Below are 21,236 nucleotides of genomic sequence, written 5' to 3'. Positions count from 1 at the left end.
GGCCAGAGATATAGTATACAAAAGCACACTGGCCCAAATCCAGTAATATTATATGCACTTCAGAATACAAAATAATTGGCTATTCTGCGTATATTTGATATCAAAAAGTTACAACTACCTACCCTTAGGTCATAAGGAGGATAAATATACATAAATATCAAATATATTCGACAAAGTGTTGACCCTAGCATTGGATAAAATAGAGGTTCCTCTTAAACGGCATCTGCGCTGTTGGATTTGGGCCCACGGGTGCCCGGCAAAAGGTCGGGGACCCCATGGTTCCGCACAGTTATTGCAAATAATGTAAAATCACAAAATAAACACAAATTTTCATTTTGGTTAAAAACACATATGCGATGAGCTAAGGTTTCGAATTAAGTACCTTATTCTTAATCTGGAAAGAGAAGACTGAATATTCAGAATTAAGCTATGTCTATGAATGGTTTACATAAATTAAGCCACTTTAGCGTTCAGAAACAATCAAGTTTATGTCTACTAGTAGGCACCAGATAAGGTAAACTACTCATACTGCATATATAGACAATAATGAATACAATTAAGGTCACTTGATGATAGCTAAACATGAACATAAGCAGAATGAGCTGCACCTATACAAATATCATTGATAAAGCTCTGTGGCAATTCTACATTTACCATTTGAACGCCAAGAGCACCAAAAAGCGTCGTAACTAGTGCCCACATGAGTATTATGATATGGCTTAAGCTCTCAAAGTAACCTTCACAATTTTAAGTAAGGTTTGTTTAGGTCCATTAGCTCGCGTTCACGTTAGTAAAGCGTACAAACGATTAAATGCATTTTATAGCTATAACCAAATAAATAGCTCACACTGGCTCACAGTCATTAAAAGAATTCAGTAAAATCATTAAAAGTATTCCCTATGATATTTTATTAAGTACCTACCCAATATTAACTTTGTGGGTAGTGATAGTGATATAACGAATATTTAAAATATTCGTCTACTTAAACCTGAGGGATTCTGGAAATAAGAAAGGTCTTGTCCTTGTTATATCCTGCAACTGCTTACCTTACTAGATAATTATTATCAAATTTGTCAATAATTGGGAGTTATAAATAAAAACTACTCGAGTAATTTATGATTTTTATCTTTTCATATTTTAATTACATCACTCCATATCACAGATGTTGTATGCTCCCTGAAGAGTAGACTGACTTATCTTCTTTTACATAGTCTCACATACATATAATTAAGTACTATAGCACCCTTGTGGTGACTCACTTATTTTCGTTGAAAATTTATAAGTACCTACATTAAATACGTATATAAAATGGAAAGTTAGTATCATAATATAATGGTATATAAAATTGTATGCTTTACTAAATACCTCTCTCCTCACATGTATTAAAATAAAGGGTGTACTACATAATTAATTAATTAATTAAACACTCCTAATATAATAATATTACATATACATAATATGTAAGTACATGTATAATCACATTGGCTTGGCGTCTTCCCACCACCAGGCGATAACAAACACGTCTCAATATATTACTTTAGGTTCCGAATATCGGTACAGTTGTTTAATGACAGCGTTTTACATAAAAATAAAACGCTAATTAAATAACTTACCATATTCGGAACCTAAAGTTTTAATCCTGCCTGGTGTAAATATGTATAATTTTGAGACAATGAGGTAATTTGCGTTTGTTTCTGTCAAAATTGTCAAACGCAACTGCCTGAAGTGGTGGGGGGTGTGGGAGAGAGAGATGGACGTATATGCTAGAAAAGGACAATACGACTAACTACAGTGTTGCCACTCTCAATATATTACTTTAGGTTCCGAATATGGTAAGTTATTTAATTAGCGTTTTATTTTTATGTAAAACGCTGTCAATAAATGAGTTTTCTTGGGAGGCTTTTTCAAAATTTGCAGTGAGAACTGTCGTTTCGGTTCTCAATTTTGCAGTAAACAAGAATCATTTGATACAGAATTGATTACAATTCAATTCACCATATCTTTTACGAGCGGCTAAGACTATTGAAAATCAAAGATTCATTAAAAAAAATGGATATTTAACCTTCCGAACTTTCTTCATTTTTTGGGTGAAAACAGGGTTACATTATATTTTTTTATCGCAAATTGTACTATTATTTTGCCCTAAAAATAATATTATAGCAAACTATAACTATACGTTAACCCATAAAAAAATAATCATAACTATAGGACCTACCTTGCCGTAAATTTATATTATTTTAAAACACGTATAAATCACGCTGCACCGACGCCGCGCGCTCATTCTCCGCCGAGGCGGCTTAGGGGACGGACCTGTGCTCGATCGTCAGGCGTTCGGTGACTATGGTGCGTTCGTAAACAGCCAGAGAGTTCCGAGAAGTGCTGTATACAGCGACTAGAAAATCTTGATACAAATAAGTACATTTTTTACACCATATTTAATTTCAACAACAGACTCTCGCTAGGTGATAGGTTTTCAGTGTTACTTGAATACTGGTTAGGTTTTGCATTATTATTATACCCGGACGACCTGGATAATGTCCAGGTTCTCATGATGGAGTCAGGAGTTGGTCACCGAACTCCTAATCTACTCATCATAACTCCATCGTGTTTGGGCTCAATAGATTTGCCTCGACGAGCACCTTCGTTCTAGATGAGGTCCAGGTTCTCATGATGGAGTCAGGAGTTGGTCACCAGAACTCCTAATCTACATATTATCACTCCATCGTGTTTGGGCTCATTAGATTTGCCCTGACGAGCACTATATATCTTGAGGAGGTCCAGGGTCTCATGATGGAGTCAGGAGTCGGTCACCAGAACTCCTAATCTACTCATCATAACTCCATCGTATTTAGGATTATTAGATTTATCCTGACGAGCACCATCTATCTAGATGAGGTCCAGGGTCTCATGATGGAGTCAGGAGTTGATCACCAGAACTCCTAATCTACTTATCATAACTCCATCGTGTTTGGGCGCATTCGATTTGCCTTGACGAGCACCATCTATCTAGATGAGGTCCAGGTTCTCATAATGGAGTCAGGAGTTGGTCACCAGAACTCCTTATCTACTCATCATAACTATATCGTGTTTGGGCTCAATAGCTTTGCCCTGACGAGTACCATCGATCTAGATGAGGTCCAGGGCACAGGGCTATATTATAGTTCTTACGAACAGATACTTATCTCTCAAAGAAAACTCAAATGCCTACCGTTTTAATACCTACACAAAAATACAATGGAATGACCTTCAACGCACCGCTCCCCGCACCGCGCGCACCGGCACAAAGCTAGGATTACCGACGCTTAGAAATTATTTTACAAATAAGTACCTACCTACTTACCTAAACTATAGATTGTATGAAAGATACCTACCTACTTACCTAAGGTACAAATATAAGTTTTATTAATTGTAAAATAACTATGAGCAAGATAAGTTGCAATAAGTAATTAATAATTATAATATTCCTTTTATCATTATTAATTACTTATAAATTTATTTTATTATTCTCTTTATTTATCTTTTGTCTTAAGTTAGGGTTTTTCCTTATTTTATTATTTATTATGATGAGTGACTGCGAAATATTTTAAAAGGTCATATCTCCCTACAGTAACCGTAGTGTTTACGCCGTTTTATAAACCGCGTAAACACTACGCGGTTTATAAAACGGCGTACTACGTAGCTTGCGACTATCGTAAAAAAAATTGGTATAAGTACTTATATTGAGAACGTCTAATAGTTACTTTTCCTATCAATCGGTAGAGCAAACACGGATTTTTTTATTAATTTTTTTTTGTTTCTGCATCCATCCACAATTCCACACTACAACATGTGTTATTTGTTCGTGAAGAAGACATTTATTTCGCATACATTTTGGCATATTCGAGCGCCGGCGACCAACTAGCTTGATTTTCTACCGTGAACGGGAAGAGATTCGTAGGTATAAATCCGTGCTCGCGCGGAGAGTTCCATAGGCCTGAGCGCCTACCGCGAACCACGTTCGACGTGTTGCCTCTCTGTCGCACTTGTAAATTCGTACGTAAGTGTGACAGGGAGGTAACACGTCGAACGTGGTTCGCGGTAGGCCCTCTGTCCAGGGTATCTTAATGGAGTGGAGCGAAGATGGCATAATATAAATAATCGGATTTCGGTATTGACCCCGACGAGGCTATCAAACAAAAAAAAATGTGGAATGTAGTCAACGGTATCATGGTTTTAAATAAAAACAATGACTGGTTTTAACAGATCGGGCCAGTTGCATATCACAAATAAAGAAACATGTTTATTTGCAGTATGGACGGGCCCCGACTTTCCCCTAAAAACAGAAATAGTACAAAAAGACGACAATTTGTGGGCAGCAAAAATGTAAACAAAACTCATGGTTTGTCATGGTTTGTAAAAAAAACAACGGGTTGCACTCCGGGAGTGCCGGCAGAAGTGAAAACTCAATGACTAGTGCAAAATGTCTGCAGCACTATGTATAATTGATGTTAATGCCATCTAGCGTTATTTCGTCGCATTACTTGAAACCCCTAAGCACATCACTGTTGGTACTCGAGTTATATTAATACCGGTTAGAGGGAAACTCACTAGATGGCATTTAAATCAATAAAGAAAAACTCAATAACATTGTAACAGTTTTTTGATCAGGTCACGTGTCCGTCTTACGGTCACGTGATCTGTCGCGAGTTTAACATTTTTTCCCCATTTCAAAAAGTGCACAGCGCCGCTAAAGAAGTTTGAAAATACAACACTACTACAATGACGAATATTAGTAGTAAGGTTTATTCGGGTAATTCCGAAAATCATTGTAAAATCACTCATATTCCGTTGTAGTAAGAGTCAGCTTTCGGAATTATCCGGCACTATTCGTTCATTCGGAAATACCCGAATACACCTTATTCATAAGAAGAGTGATTGTCACAATAATTCCATGCCAGAGGTAAATATTGTTATTATTTACTCGCCTCTGGTTATATATTATCCCAACACATACACTCTATTGACTACTACCATGCTTATAAAATAAAATAAAGAGTGCCAATATAACGCTAAAAATAATGTTACTTTGCAATTAAATTGAAAAGTATCAATATTATTCTCGCCTGCGTTGAAACGCGCTTAACTTTGCCGGCGCTCGCGTACCGAGCGCCAACGCCATCTATCGAGTGTTATTTCGTGAAATCGGTGAACGCTCTAAGGAATAAGGCCTCTTAAACAATATTTTATTTATATAATAATAGCTGCTTTTTTCATGTTTTCGATTGTGTGTAAAGGCCCCAGTACACAATGGGCCATCGCCGGCCACTCCAAGGGACGCATTTATGCGTTAGAGGGAGCAAGTGATATTGCTATCTCATTCTACCGCATGGCTGCGTCCCGTGGAGTGGCCGGCGATGGCCCATTGTGTACTGGGGCCTTAAGGTGGTCCAACGTACGTTCGTTAGAGACGCAGCTATAAGTGAGAGCGAGAAAGAGATATTCTAACCGCACCATAGAATAAATACCGCACTAAGTTCACGGTCCGGTGCGGCCGTCTGTACGGTTTTTAATATTCCGCGATATTTGAGCCAAGTGAAAAAATGCTGATTTGTAAGGCTGTTGGCCGGAACGAACTGTCAGCAAATAAAGCGAAGTGACATGACGTGGTCGGTGTCGGACTGTCGAAAACTCGAAAAGAGGAATAGAAGCGGTGTTTTTGTCGGTTTTATAATTTACGTACAAATTGCATCAATTCATTAAGAGAAAATGGGTAAATGATGATTAACTTGTTACAATGATTATGTATCTTGTGACTATTGGTAAAATCTATGTACATTCAAGTTATATTTTTTTTTAGCTTTGAACAGCGCGACGTCTTTCGTCATATCATCGATATTAACTCTCCTGACATTTTCGGGAATGCAAATGTACAAACCTTGGCTGGTTAGGTCACCCATGACCATTATATTCGGAGGCTACCTTGGATCTGTCATGTTCATGTTCTTCGTTACTGTATCCTTTTTATAAACAAAATGCATCTAAAGATGTGACTACGGACAACGCGACCAACTTGCTATGGTTTAATCTGTACCCATATTGACCTCAGACCTCATAACAATCATAGTCATATATTTAAGAGCCCAGCCCCATTGTTGGTGGCATTACAATATTTTCCCTTTAATTTATATTTTGTCAACTTATTGTACAATCTGACTCTTATAAGAACTACTAGGTTTTTTTTTATTAGCTAAGTGAAATCTTAATACTTTTAATAGATAAAGAACAAGTCACAAAAAACCTCAAGAGAACAAAGTATTTCAGGAATATCATCCAAGTTGATTAGGAAAAAGATGTTTAGAACTAGGTCATACTCATTTAAAATTTTGGATTGATTCCATTGCTGTAAACTGGATTGGTTTATTAAAAACATCTTATGATAATATTAATTTGGTTATTTTTAAATTATGAGTTTATATGTTAGTTGTACAATTGCATAATTTAATTTCCTAAACAATAGTACAGGCCATAGGTAATTTAGAGGCAACTTTGTTTGGGAAGCACTTCCAGTTGAAGCTGCCAGAGATAGTGCTGTCTATGGCAGTGTCACTTATTGCTGCGGGAATGGTGCATAGGATTTGCTTCACAACATGGTAAGATGGTATATAAAACTGTCCCTTTATCAAAAAAGACACCCAACACCATAGGGTTGAAGTGAAAAAAGGCATTCATACTTTATGTAGAGGAGCTATCATTTGTTTTTTTATTTTACAGCTTTGTTGGCATAATTGGTTTATATATGCATGCCAAATTGCAACTCTCTAGCACTAACAATGATGAAGCAAAGACATGGCGAAACTGTTCCTAGTTGACTACGGAACCCTAAAAATTGACATATTTTGTTTTTGTTTATGTATGAGTAAGATTCAAATGCTTGATAAATAAAACTGACAGGGGCCCTAGTGGCTATTCTCAAAGGATTGAAGAAAAATTGATATCACAAGCCAGCTAAGAGGACAGGCAAAGATGGAATGCACCTGTAAACATAATTTAGGTGCCCCATAAAATAATTTGACTCTCATGATATATAGCATAATTAGTTCTACTTTAGCCTGCCTCCTGCCCTGGTATCAATTAGCTCATCTCCATAATTTACATATTTACCTTGAACAATGTTGACAGATTGATACAGACAGGATGATGATGACAGGTTGACTGAGATTGATGATATTATGACTCATATCCTCCATATTGAAGGAATTGATAAGATAATAGAATTGAATGACTAAACAATGTTGAATAGCTCCTGTTTCATGTTTTGTTTATGATTGTTATTTGTTTGTTTCAGTTTGATATTTTCAATAATTGTCATTTACTACATGAACAAGTTGTCACAAAAGACTTATGCAACTACGGCACCAGTTGCTGCACCAACCAAGGCTCGTCGTCACAAGTGATTATCTCAATAAGTCTATTTTATATTATTTTATAATAAAGTACCTAATTCTCTCATATTGTTTTTTTATTACAAACTGAGCTGAGTGAAGGACAACAGGATTTAAGAAACAACAATCAATGCATTTGTTAGTATATAATTTATTCAATTATACTCAGTGTTACAGCAAACTTATCTGCCTCTTAACTTTTAGATATACACTAAATTAATTTAAGAGTTAGTAGTTCACCAATGTGGAAAAATAAACATTTGTTAATTATCAAAAAATAAATAATTCATTTTGGCTGCTACTCATGTTTTTGCACTTTCATACAGCCATTAATTAAATACTCTCGTAAGTTATGTATTATACTTGGTCAACCAGATCTTGACAGTAGAAAAAGGCGGCAAATTTGAAAAATGTAGGCGCGAAGGGAGTTCGTTCCATAGAAAATTTGAATTTCTCGCCTTTTTTTACTGACAAGATTTGGTTGACCAGCTATAATAACTATGAGTCGAATACAACCTACACTTATATTTTGTTCCATTTGTCTTTTGAACAAAATTATCACAAACCAAAAAAAAAACCTTACAGGTAAACTTAACCATATTGCAAAAGTAGGTATTTAATTAAAGTAATAGCTAAGTAGTAATAAATTCAATCAATGAGTTTCCACTGCCAACACAGATCATGGGCTACAGCTTTTAAGGTCCAGCTTTATCACCAAGTCAATCAGACATTTAACAATTTCAACCAAATAGAGAAAATCTTATTGTTTATATGGAAATCTTTTTTTTTGTAAATAGGTAAAAAAACTTCAACATTATGTAAATTAATTAACACCATCATAAATGAAGCCCACAAATTCAGTAAATGCCTCACAAGCATTTAGGAAATGATAACAACATTAACAACATAGGTACCAAGTTACATTATAAGAAATAATAACCATGAAACTTGATAATTATCCTTTGTTAATTATTGTATGTTGGCCCGTGGACTTAGAAATGTAATTAAAGATCTAGTTTTAAATATCAATTAGTCTTTTAGAAGTAGTGTGCATCTACTTGAAATGCTTAACCTATGTAGATATTGCACACTGGCATCTTATAAATAGAAGTCTAATCGTTTCTTACAATTAAGGTAATACAAGAATAAAAGTGGATACATTCACTTTAACCTAAAACCTATGAAATAATAATTAAATCATGTTTGAAAAATCCTACATTACACAAATCTAAGATTGCAACAACAGACTGTAAAACATATTTTAGAAAGAATTTAGTTGGATGATGTGAATTTGGCACTAAAAATGGAAAATATATTTACTTAAGGATATGTTAACAATTGACCACATTTTATAGAACAAAGGAAAATTGATTTAAAACCAATTATTATCACAGACTTTTTCAAACATGTAAGGCACATAGATGATTACATTTGACCAGCCTGTTTGCACTCATTCATATATGTAGTGAAAGTTGTTAACCTATAGACAACGCTTAGTTAAAATTCTAGAAAATAGACATGTCATTCTCTTTCTTAAGATACCTGTAGTAAATATTGAAAAAAAAAAACCTAGAACAATGGGCTTTTATATTGGAAAGAACAATAAGGCTAGCATTATTTCTCATTATTGTTTTCAATACTTAAAGAAATATATTAGGCAATGAAAATAATTTATCAAAAACATGTCCATTACAATATTAGAACATCAATTACTTATTCCTTATGTGCATGCTGTTATTTCTAGAGTAAGGGTTTTGCAAGATTCTCGGAGTTGTTTCCATCACTCGCAATAGTAGCTCATCCAAATAATTTTCCAAATCTTTGGTTTTCTTTTTTTCTACTTCTACATCTCTTTGCATGTTGTACACCATTACAATCAGATCTTCTTTAGACTTGCCTTCTAGTTGCTGTAGAACTGTTTTGGGTATGCTGTTGTACACAGGATTGATGGAGTCTTCTTCTACAATATTTTCTTCTCCAACAATAATTCGTTCTTCAAGCAACTTTTTAGGTTTGTTGTTGTTACCAAACTTTTTAAAGAATTTTGGACTTGGTTTTTCTTTTAATGAGCTTGGACTGTCAAGTTTTTTATTTCTTTCAAGGCTTGCAGATTTTTCCCTGTCAATCATAGTTTGGCTGACTGTATGAGATTGCTTTTTGGAGTAAAGCTTTTGGGACCATTCATCATCCTTGTCAATAATTTGGGAAGGTGGCCTCGGAGGAGTAAATGTGTCGAGGCTCAGTCGCACAGGTTTCTGAGGCACTGGAACAGACTTGTCAGAATTTGCTAAATTACTACTAGTAGATCTTCTCAAAAACTCTCCACCTCCTAGGTTTTCAAGAGAAGCATTCATTGGGGAGGGTGTGTATTTATGCCCTCGTGGTAGTGTATTGACATTGAGAGAACTGCCAGAACTTTTGTGAGACAAGTCATCAAAAGCAAATTCATCTTCATCCTCACTAATTACACCTGGGTCTGCCTCTGTTGGTAAAGTCTTAGGGGTAGAGTGGTCCGGTGTGGACAGTGCAGAGTTTTTAAGATTTCCAATGCTCCCACTTAGAGATGATGAATCGCTCTTCTTATCTTTTTTAGTTAAATTCATTTTCGATCCTAGGTTCTTAGCAAACTTTTTCAAGCCCTTGCGTTTTTCGATACTGCCAATGCTCATAAGACTTCCACCTACGTTTTGGGCGATGCTAGATAAGGATGACTTATGTTTGTCTTTTTTGCTGAGGTCAGTCAAACTGCCCTCCTTTACAGTAAAGGCAATCTTGACCTCTAACTCTCCTCTATTTTTGTCATTCTCTTTCCCCGACTTGCCTTGCAAGGTGTACCATCGGTTTCTAGGCCTCTCATAAACATCGAGGTCTTTTAACGGAATCGATATTTGACCTAGTAAATGATCTTTAACAATGTCTTCATCATACACTTTCAAAACAATTTCTGCAGTGTTACCCTGGGACGGTATACGCAACTCGCATTCCTCAAGCCACTCTACATTCTCAGTGGCTTTGTGTTTCACGGATGTTTGGAATTTTTCTTTGCCGAGGGCAATGGTAACAAAACATTTGTTAGTACCGTTTTTACCTTTAATTAGTAGTCCACGGGCTCTTTGAACCGTTACTTGAACGTGCGTTGGATCCCACATCGTTTATGAAGTGATAGAATCACTAACACTGACACGGGTGTATGGGTAAATTTAACAAGTTTTATTAGGTAAACTAATGCTAATTCGTCTAATTCGAAGTATAAACTAATGAATGAATGTGTCATCAGCTGCATCGTTCGGTACTTCACCCAATATTTGTCTATGGTCTATGATGGTGCTGATGACATTTTGACGTCGATGTTTTTTTAGCAATTATTGTCATAGAAATGTAAAAAATCCTACTTATTAATATTATTTATTATCATCATATTAAACTAATAAGCGCATACAACAATATTCAACAATACTTTATTTACGACGACACGACAGCGAGCGCTGGAAAATAAAACCGAAGAAGAGTGAGTTGTTTATGGTATTTAGGTTAGTTCCACACTGATCCTTAGTAATGTATAGCTGGTCAAGCAAAATCTTGTCAGTAAAAAAAAGCGCGAAATTCAAATTTTCTATGGAATGATATCCCTTCGCGCCTACATTTTTCAAATTTGCCGGCTTTTTTCTACTGAAAAGATTTGCTTGACCAGCTATAATAGCATCAAAATATAGAATATGGACATCATCATTCAAAGATCTGCGTCATGCTCAAATGCTCACATTACGCAAAAGCGACAGAGATTTTTAGTCCCTTTAGAATTTTGATGTTTTTTTTAGTCCCAAGTAAAAGCAATTAAAATCTAAAAGTGATAACACACTATTGGTGCGGTAGTGTGTTATCACTATTAGACATCGTCCAGGCTTTAAGCCCCCTCCACACTGCCGCGAACGCGAGTGTGAAGTAGAGTTCGCGCGAAGTGTGGAACTATTAACGGGCAAAAGGTGTCAGAAATTGTTTGAAAATAGAGTTCAAAATAATTGTGGGAAATATATTCCCTCTGCCTTACTTATAAAGGCTTAAATAAAGTTCCTATATAATTAGTGCAGTCAGACTACACCAAAGAGTAGTATAATGTAAAACCGGCCAAGTGCGAGTCGGACTCGCGCACGGAGGGTTCCGCACCATCAACAAAAAATAGAGCAAAACAAGCAAAAAAACGGTCACCCATCCAAGTACTGACCCCGCCCGACGTTGCTTAACTTCGGTCAAAAATCACGTTTGTTGTATGGGAGCCCCACTTAAAATCTTTATTTTATTCTGTTTTTAACCGCCTTCAAAAAAAAAGGAGGTTCTCAGTTTGACCCGTATGTATGTATGTATGTATATTTGTTCGCGATTATCTCGCGTTTGGCTGAACCGATTTTGATGCGGTTTTCAGAAAAGTGTTTGTTACATTCTGGAGAAGGTTTTAGTATACATAGATCTGAGCTGATGCTCAACCCTGGCTGTACCTAGTGGAACTCAGGTTTGGTGCAACATAGGCCCACGCTGTTTTGGTCATCCGACACGCCTTGATGAGCAATTGGGAGAGCAGTACCCAAGATAGAGCTGATGCTGAACCCTGGAAGTACCTAGTGGAACTCAGGTTTGGTGCAACATAGGCCCACGCTGTTTTGGTCATCCGACGCGTCTTGATGAGCACTTGGAAGAGCAGTACCCAAGATAGAGCTGATGCTGAACCCTGGTTGTACCTAGTGGAACTCAGGTTTGGTGCAATATAGGCCCACGCTGTTTTGGTCATCCGACACGCATTGCTGAGCACTTGGGAGAGCAGTACCCAAGATAGAGCTGATGCTGAACCCTGGATGTACCTAGTGGAACTCAGGTTTGGTGCAACATAGGCCCACGCTGTTTTGGTCATCCGACACGTCTTGATGAGCACTTGGAAGAGCAGTACCCAAGATAGAGTTGATGCTGAACCCTGGCTGTACCTAGTGGAACTCAGGTTTGGTGCAACATAGGCCCACGCTATTTTGGTCATCTGTCACATCTTGATGAGCACTTGGGAGAGTAGTACCCAAGATGGAGCTGATGCTGAACTCTGGATGTATCTAGTGGAACTCAGGATGTACCTAGTGGAACTCAGGTTTAGTGCAACATAGGCCCACGCTGTTTTGGTCATCCGACGCGTCTTGATGAGCACTTGGGAGAGCAGTACCCAAGATAGATCTGATGCTGAACCCTGGCTGTACCTAGTGGAACTCAGGTTTGGTGCAATATAGTCCCACGCTGTTTTGGTCATCCGACACGCCTTGATGAGCACTTGGGAGAGCAGTACCCAAGATAGAGCTGATGCTGAACCCTGGATGTACCTAGTGGAACTCAGGTTTGGTGCAACATAGGCCCACGCTGTTTTGGTCATCCGACGCGTCTTGATGAGCACTTGGAAGAGCAGTACCCAAGATAGAGCTGATGCTGAACCCTGGATGTACCTAGTGGAACTCAGGTTTGGTGCAACATAGGCCCACGCTATTTTGGTCATCCGTCACATCTTGATGAGCACTTGGGAGAGCAGTACCCTAGATATAACTGATGGTGAACCCTGGCTGTACCTAGTGGAACTCAGATTTGGTGCAACATAGGCACACTTTGTTTTGGTTAGCCGACTTATCGTCATGTGCCTATGTTGCAGAGTTCCACTAGGTGGGTCGATCAACTATTTTCTAACCGCCTTTAAAAAAAGGAAGTTCTCCGTTTGACCCGTATGTTTGTATGTATGTTTCTTCGTGATTATCTCGTGTTTGACTGAACCGATTTTGATGCCATTTTCGGAAAAGTGTTTGTTACATTCTGGAGAAAGTTTTAGTGTACAGTACATGGATGGTTAGAAAAACCAATTGGATCCGGTAGGTGGCGATGCTATCGGTATACGAGGGGCGTTCAAAATATTCTCGGTATTGATATCTTACAACCTCTTCTAAAATTTCTTTCGTTACTGGCCGCTAAGGTTTATTCATTGACATTAAAAAAAAGTATAATTCGAAGCGAGATGTTCTTTTGTTTTTCTGCAATTGCTGAACAAACATGAACATCATGTGGGAATTGACAATGTTAACTAAATTAGAACATCGATGCGTGATAAAATTCTTGACAAAACAGGGTAAAAATCAAAAAAACCATAAAAGAGGAAATGGGTTGTGTTTACCGTGAGTCTGCTCCTTCTTTATCTACCATTCAAAAGTGGTCAAGCGAGTTTAAACGTGGAAGGGAGAGTGTTGAAGACGACCCTAGACCTGGCCGGCCTGTAGTAGCTACTTCACAAGAAAATATTGATAAAGTGGAAAAACTTATATTGGAAGATGGTCGAGTGAAGGTAAAATCTATAGCACAAGTAACCAATCTCTCTATTGGTACCATACATGATATTATCCATGACCATCTTAATATGTCAAAAGTAAGTGCAAGATGGGTTCCGCGAATGCTGACTCGGCTTCAAAAAGGCATGCGTGTAGCTTGTTGTTCCGATTTTATTGACCTGTGCGGTGAAAATCCTGATGAGGTGCTGCAAAGAATAGTTACTGGAGATGAAACCTGGGTTCATCATTATGACCCAGAGAGTAAACAAGAGTCCATGCAGTGGCACATTAAGGGTTCAGCTCATCCCAAGAAGTTCAAGGTCATCCCTTCAGCTGGCAAGGACAATGGCCACGATATTTTGGGATTGTGAAGGAGTATTACAGATCGATTATAAAGAAAAAGGTGTAAATATCACAGGACAGTACTACGCTAACATTCTACGTCAATTAAAGGATGCAATCAAAGAAAAGAGGCGAGGAAAGTTAACCAAAGGTGTTATGCTTCTGCATGACAACGCCCCCGTCCATACTGCTCATATTGCCAAGGCAGCTATTGTTGAATGTGGGTTTGAAACTGTTACTCACCCACCGTATAGTCCGGACTTAGCCCCCAGCGACTTCTTTTTGTTCCCCAATCTTAAAAAGGATCTGCGTGGATATAAATTTTCCGATGATGAAGCATTGAAGGCGGCAGTGGAGGAGCATTTTTACACCAAAGATAAAAAATATTTTTATGCAGGATTAATAAAAATAATTGATCGATCTTTTAAGTGTATGAACATAGGGGGGGAGTATATTGAAAAATAAAAATATCAAACTTTTCGTACTTGTTTGTTTTCATTCTCATACCGAGAATATTTTGAATACCCCTCGTACCTACCATCAAATTTAAGTTGCTGAATCCGATTTAGATAAAATAGTGGCAGTGGGAGTCGGAGTTCGACTCGGACTGGGAATGGGAGTGGGACTGGGACTGGGACTGGAAGTGGGAGTGGCAGTGGGAGTGGGAGCAATATTAATACAAATCGTTTAGCACCGAAACGTCATCTTATGTTTTGTCGTGATTATCATCGACTTAGGCCATCAGTTCAGCAACATTAGTAGGTAGGTAGTTACTTATTAGCCCAAAACTAAATGGAGATCCTAACAAACAAGTATTTTAGCCCAAAACCTAAAATAAATGAAGTACCTATCACTAAAAATTAAAAATAAAATTAAATAAATAAAAAAGAATAAACAAATTAAAAATAAACAAAAAGAAAACCAAAACAAAATAACTTAATACTAAATTACACTAAAACCCCTAACAAACTAGTATTTTAGCCCAAAACCTAAAATAAATGATTGACCTATAACTAAAAAGTAAAAAATAAAATAAAATAAATAAAAAACTTAAAAATAAACAAAAAGAAAACCAAAACAAAATAACTTAATATAAATTCTTTTTTTAAAAAAGGGAACCGCCTTCAAAAAACCAACCCACTGAAAAGCATAAAATAATTGTTATATGGCACCCCTATACATGTCCAGTCCCTATATCCCGTCGTAAAGCAAATTTCTGCCAAAAAGTAATTAATACCTAATAATAAGAAAATTAATAATCATCCGGGTAATTACTTCGTTTTTGAAGGCGGTGCCAAACCAACAAAAACATTCTTTGCTACCAATCAGAAAAAAAATACGAGTATGTAGTACCTACAAGAACTAAATTAATGAGTAGGGGAGACCTAGGAGATTTGTGACAGAGGTGAGTTGTGACAGACGCGATTTCTCCCTACCTATGAAGGTGAGCCAGCTGGCAACAACGCTCGATTGACGCTTTAGAGACGCGCTAGTTGACTCGGTACCCGCCGGCGGCGCACGCGAAGCGGTTGCGTAGTTACGACGTCCGCGTGCAAAAAAATGCGAAAAGTAAGTTTTTCGTCAAAATTTTGATTGAATTTATATCATATCTTATTACATGTGCGTTGTTGTGTTATTTTTTTCTTAAGTTGTGTGGTTATCTAAGTCTCAAAACGTGGCATTGATTTTTTGTGTTTGCATCGTGTTTAGAAAATTTGAATTATTATTCGGACCAAGTCGTAATTTTGAGCACCTAGGAGAGTTGTGACAGCCTGTCACAACTCTCCTATTTGACTTAATTTTTCTCCTGGGTTATTTCGCCACTTTTTTATTCATTTGCGATGTCTGTATGTGTGTTTGTACATTAGTATATTAAGGCCAAATCTTGCAAGTACAGTCCGCAATAAAAGCTTGTGTCAAAAAAGTAATTTCCGATAAAAAATTATACTTGGTTGTGGTGTGATGTTGCATGCTGGATGACTACTTTTTTTGTTTCAGAATGCCTAATAACTACACACGAAAATCTGATAGAGGCACTGCTAGTGTCGAAATATACGACCTGGCCTTTGACGAGGTAACACTAAGAGGTAAAAGTCTAAGAGATGCCGCGTCGTCTTACAATCTAAACTACATGTCTTTGTCAAGATATATTAAGAAGAAAGTGGCTTATCAAGCAAACCCAGTAGGCGAGGCTCCATCTATGGGTTATGCCAGTCCAACGATATTTACAGAAGAGGAGGAGAAAATATTAAGCGAGTATTTGCTAACATGTGCAGCATCTAATTATGGGCTGACAACAAAAGAAACTAGGGTCATTGCATATAAGTTAGCCAAAAAATATAATAAAATAATTCCAAAGTCATGGGAGGAGAAAGAACAGGCAGGAGAAGTGTGGCTCAAGCTATTTATGCAACGACATCCCAATTTATCTTTAAGATTGCCTCAACCTACAAGCATAGCTCGCGCCACCAGCTTCAATAAAACAAACGTGGCTACTTTTTTTGGTAACTATGCAAAGGCTGGTCACACGCAGATTGTACTGGAGGCGAGCTGCAATACGTTTGCCATAATTGCCTATCAGATTAGATTTAAAATTTTGACTGATTATAATATGATTGATCTCAAAGCGATGCCATAATTACTTATAAGATATAATTACTTGTTATGCATTATGGAAAGGTTATACGTTGTGTTTGTTGGTACTTGATGTGCTAAAAGATGATTAAACTACTTTTTGCAAAAAAAACATGTTTCATTTATTTATAATATGTGTAATGGTATTTTTTATTACTCAAACAGTTTAAATACATGGCTGTCACAACTTTCCTCGGTACCTGTCACAACTTACCTCGGTGATAGGGGAGTTGTGACAAAGGAAGTAGTCTTTCTTTTTGTTGATTTTCTCGGAAACCGTAATACTTTACTTAATTTTGATGATTTTTTTGGAAAGGGAAGGAATGGTGCTACATTTATTCACATAGGTCGTAACTGTGGAATGTTTCTGGAGCGAGATATTCTCCTAAAATTAAAAATTGTCACAACTGTCCTAGGTCTCCCCTAAACTAAGTATGTATTTATAATGCAAGTACGTGCAGCGTTCTTCGTTGTCTAAAATATCGGTTCTCTAAAATTTAGGTTTGGCACCGACTTCAAAAACGAAGTAATTACCCGGATGATTATTAATTTTCTTATTATTAGGTATTAATTACTTTTTGGCAGAAATTTGCTTTACGACGGGATATAGGGACTGGACATGTATAGGGGTGCCATATAACAATTATTTTATGCTTTTCAGTGGGTTGGTTTTTTGAAGGCGGTTCCCTTTTTAAAAAAAAGAATTTATATTAAGTTATTTTGTTTTGGTTTTCTTTTTGTTTATTTTTAAGTTTTTTATTAGTATTTGTTGTTATAGCGGCAACAGAAATACATCATCTGTGAAAATTTCAACTGTCTAGCTATCACGGTTCGTGAGATACAGCCTGGTGACAGACGGACGGACGGACGGACGGACGGACAGCGGAGTCTTAGTAATAGGGTCCCGTTTTTACCCTTTGGGTACGGAACCCTAAATATGGACTACACTTACTAGCGTACTTTTTAGGACGCTTACCTACTTGGTAGTAGACACTTACTAGGGATCCTAGTAAGAGCTTGTTACGCCTTTCGAATTTATTAACTGCCATAACTGGCTGTGGCTGTACGGTACCTATGGCAGGGACGCCGTAATACGTGAGATACGATGGAGATATTTTATTCATATATCTTTCAACATAAATAAATCTATAATCGTTTAATTTATTATGAACCTTAATTGCGCTTTGATAGGTACCGCCGATCCTAAGTCTACAGACCCTGAAAAAGTATTTTTAAGCTTTTCGACAGACGTTCGTTAGGTGCTATACTTAGGCCCTGAAAGGTCGTCATTTGTCATCGCTAGATTACGGAAACGGATTGCACAAAAGACGTCTTAGAGCCACTTCCTCTTTCTTAATGCTAATGCTGTGGAAAAAAGACAAAGCAGTTTAAGTTAAGGATGGGCTCAACAATAGATTGGCGGAAAAAAGAAACACATTTATAAAGGCGAATTTGTGTGCTTCCTACTGTATTTACGTATTAGTTACATTGTACATTGTACGTAGCTACATGTCCTATCTGACATGAAATAATAGTATAAAAGCATTACTAAAAGAGTTAAAAAGTCAGGTGAACTTTTCGGCTCGGACCCTTACCTATCTTAAATGGCTTACAATTAGTTTAGAGATTAGGGTCCGAAAAGTTCAACTGACTTTAGCCTTACGACGACGAGGGAGAGAGCAGCACGTGCTCAACTACTGACTGCTATACGCAATCTCTTTTGTAGGTTGCCAAACGGATTCAGGGTTCCTTTAGGATGCAACCGCATTAACCGAGATGTAGAGGTTATTAGCGTTTCAGAGGTACATAATAATTATTTATTCTATACTAACTTACCACCTACTAAAACTACATAAAACCTACTAAACAAATGAAATGTTTGGCCAAACCAGGGCTATAACCGCGAAAATAGAATTTCGCAAATTGCGGGCATTTTTCTCTGTCCCTCTAATTACGCCTTCATTGGAGTAAAAGAGAAAGATCCCCGCAATTTGCGAAATTCGTTTTAGCGGTAGCCCCTCAGAACATATTTTCCGAATACCACAGTGCAATATTAAACGGCGGGCATTATCATTACATTCCTTCATTCCTTGCTTTAATTAAATCATTAGTTGGAACATTACCCTAACATGTCACTGTCACAAACATGTTCGCTGATAGGTACACAGCATTATGAACGCCCTGAATGTGGGGATGACAGCCCCGAATCTGGAACAACGCACACAGCAAGAATTTGCGAGTTGACTAGGTTTTATTATCCTGTTAATTTATACTAGGTACTTAAAGTCTATTTTTTTATTCGGTAGACTGAAATGACAGTTAATAGTATGAAATGACATTTCATGTTCATACTATTAACTGTCATTTCAGTCTACCGAATAAAAAAATAGACTTTATATTAATTTATTTAAGTATATGTAACATCGGTTTACTTTACTAAGTAGGTACCTACCTATGTGATTGTGGAAACACAATAAACAAAATAGACAAAACAAACAAAACAAACAAAACAAACAAAACAAACCAAACAAACAAAACAAACAAAACAAACAAAACAAACAAAACAAACAAAACAAACAAAACAAACAAAACAAACAAAACAAACAAAACAAACAAAACAAACAAAACAAACAAAACAAACAAAACAAACAAAACAAACAAAACAAACAAAACAAACAAAACAAACAAAACAAACAAAACAAACAAAACAAACAAAACAAACAAAACAAACAAAACAAACAAAACAAACAAAACAAACAAAACAAACAAAACAAACAAAACAAACAAAACAAACAAAACAAACAAAACAAACAAAACAAACAAAACAAACAAAACAAACAAAACAAACAAAACAAACAAAACAAACAAAACAAACAAAACAAACAAAACAAACAAAACAAACAAAACAAACAAAACAAACAAAACAAACAAAACAAACAAAACAAACAAAACAAACAAAACAAACAAAACAAACAAAACAAACAAAACAAACAAAACAAACAAAACAAACAAAACAAACAAAACAAACAAAACAAACAAAACAAACAAAACAAACAAAACAAACAAAACAAACAAAACAAACAAAACAAACAAAACAAACCAAACAAACCAAACAAACCAAACAAACCAAACAAACCAAACAAACCAAACAAAACAAACAAAACAAACAAAACAAACAAAACAAACAAAACAAACAAACCAAACAAACCAAACAAACCAAACAAACCAAACAAACCAAACAAACCAAACAAACCAAACAAACCAAACAAACCAAACAAACCAAACAAACCAAACAAACCAAACAAACCAAACAAACCAAACAAACCAAACAAACCAAACAAACCAAACAAACCAAACAAACCAAACAAACCAAACAAACCAAACAAACCAAACAAACCAAACAAACCAAACAAACCAAACAAACCAAACAAACCAAACAAACCAAACAAACCAAACAAACCAAACAAACCAAACAAACCAAACAAACCAAACAAACCAAACAAACCAAACAAACCAAACAAACCAAACAAACCAAACAAACCAAACAAACCAAACAAACCAAACAAACCAAACAAACCAAACAAACCAAACAAACCAAACAAACCAAACAAACCAAACAAACCAAACAAACCAAACAAACCAAATAAACTAAATAAACAAAATCAATTAAATAAACTAAATAAACAAAATCAATTAAATAAATAAAGTCAATAAAATCAACAAAATATAAATAAAATAAACAATTGTTACCGCATTGATAAGATTAAGCGTAAAGAGGGGTTTTCCGGTCCTTGGGTACATACAAAGTAATCGTCAATCCGAATTGATGATTGAGGATTGAGGATTGACCGATCAATTCGAATTAATCTTCAATCAGTAGATTTTGAATTAGTTTCGTCAATCGTCAATTCGAATTGATCGGTCAATCCTCAATCATCAATTAGAATTGATTTTTTGCCAACACTGGCTTTTACAAACTCGTACCACGCTAATTATGTTTGTTGTGTTTTCAACCCTGTGAACTTAAATTAAGTTTTACTTTCCTTAAAAAAAATGACTAAAAAAACAGCCGATTTTGTTATGGACATGTTTATTACAAACATGTTACACAATGTAGATATTTATGTTGCCCCTGTGCCTGGGTCATACCGCACTTGCATGTTTTAGTACTTACCTATAGTCTGAAAATTGAATTCGAGCTGGATTGTATTCCATTCCTATACATAAAACATACTCGAGTGTCCACTTTTGTTTTGGATCTCTAATTTTTTGGTAGATTGAGAAAAGTTTGTGAGAATTTATAAGTCCATTAAACGTCGTTCGTTATTCCCTTATCGTAGTTAAAGGTTCATTCTTACTTGTTATTTATTTATAACACTTATTTTTTCTTCTTCTTCTACACTAATCTATTGTGCCTATTCTGCCTGTATCTATTCACTGTTGTAACAAATCTAGCAATTTCTAGCAAAATTCGTATGTGCATTCGATTGTGGATAGGTAG

The 21,236-nt window shown here is 36.3% G+C and overlaps 2 protein-coding genes across 2 annotated transcripts; one reads left to right on the top strand and one right to left on the bottom strand.

Annotated features, from left to right (window-relative positions):
- The first annotated feature begins 5,626 nt into the window (after nucleotides 1-5,626).
- On the top strand, nucleotides 5,627-7,483 carry LOC134647639 (protein KRTCAP2 homolog). The gene is made up of 4 exons (XM_063501996.1): nucleotides 5,627-5,749; nucleotides 5,837-5,991; nucleotides 6,502-6,629; nucleotides 7,325-7,483. The coding sequence occupies exons 1-4, from the start codon at nucleotides 5,746-5,748 to the stop codon at nucleotides 7,431-7,433; spliced, it is 396 nt and encodes a 131-aa protein (XP_063358066.1). The 5' UTR covers nucleotides 5,627-5,745; the 3' UTR covers nucleotides 7,434-7,483.
- Nucleotides 7,484-9,091: 1,608 nt separating this feature from the next.
- Nucleotides 9,092-10,656, bottom strand: LOC134647205 (rab11 family-interacting protein 2). Its single transcript, XM_063501430.1, has one exon. The coding sequence runs from the start codon at nucleotides 10,568-10,570 to the stop codon at nucleotides 9,131-9,133; it is 1,440 nt and encodes a 479-aa protein (XP_063357500.1). The 5' UTR covers nucleotides 10,571-10,656; the 3' UTR covers nucleotides 9,092-9,130.
- Nucleotides 10,657-21,236: the final 10,580 nt, after the last annotated feature.

The sequence above is a fragment of the Cydia amplana genome, chromosome 4 (assembly GCF_948474715.1).
Source record: "Cydia amplana chromosome 4, ilCydAmpl1.1, whole genome shotgun sequence".
Lineage (NCBI taxonomy): Eukaryota > Metazoa > Arthropoda > Insecta > Lepidoptera > Tortricidae > Cydia > Cydia amplana.
This window is presented reverse-complemented; position numbering and strand designations above follow the sequence as displayed.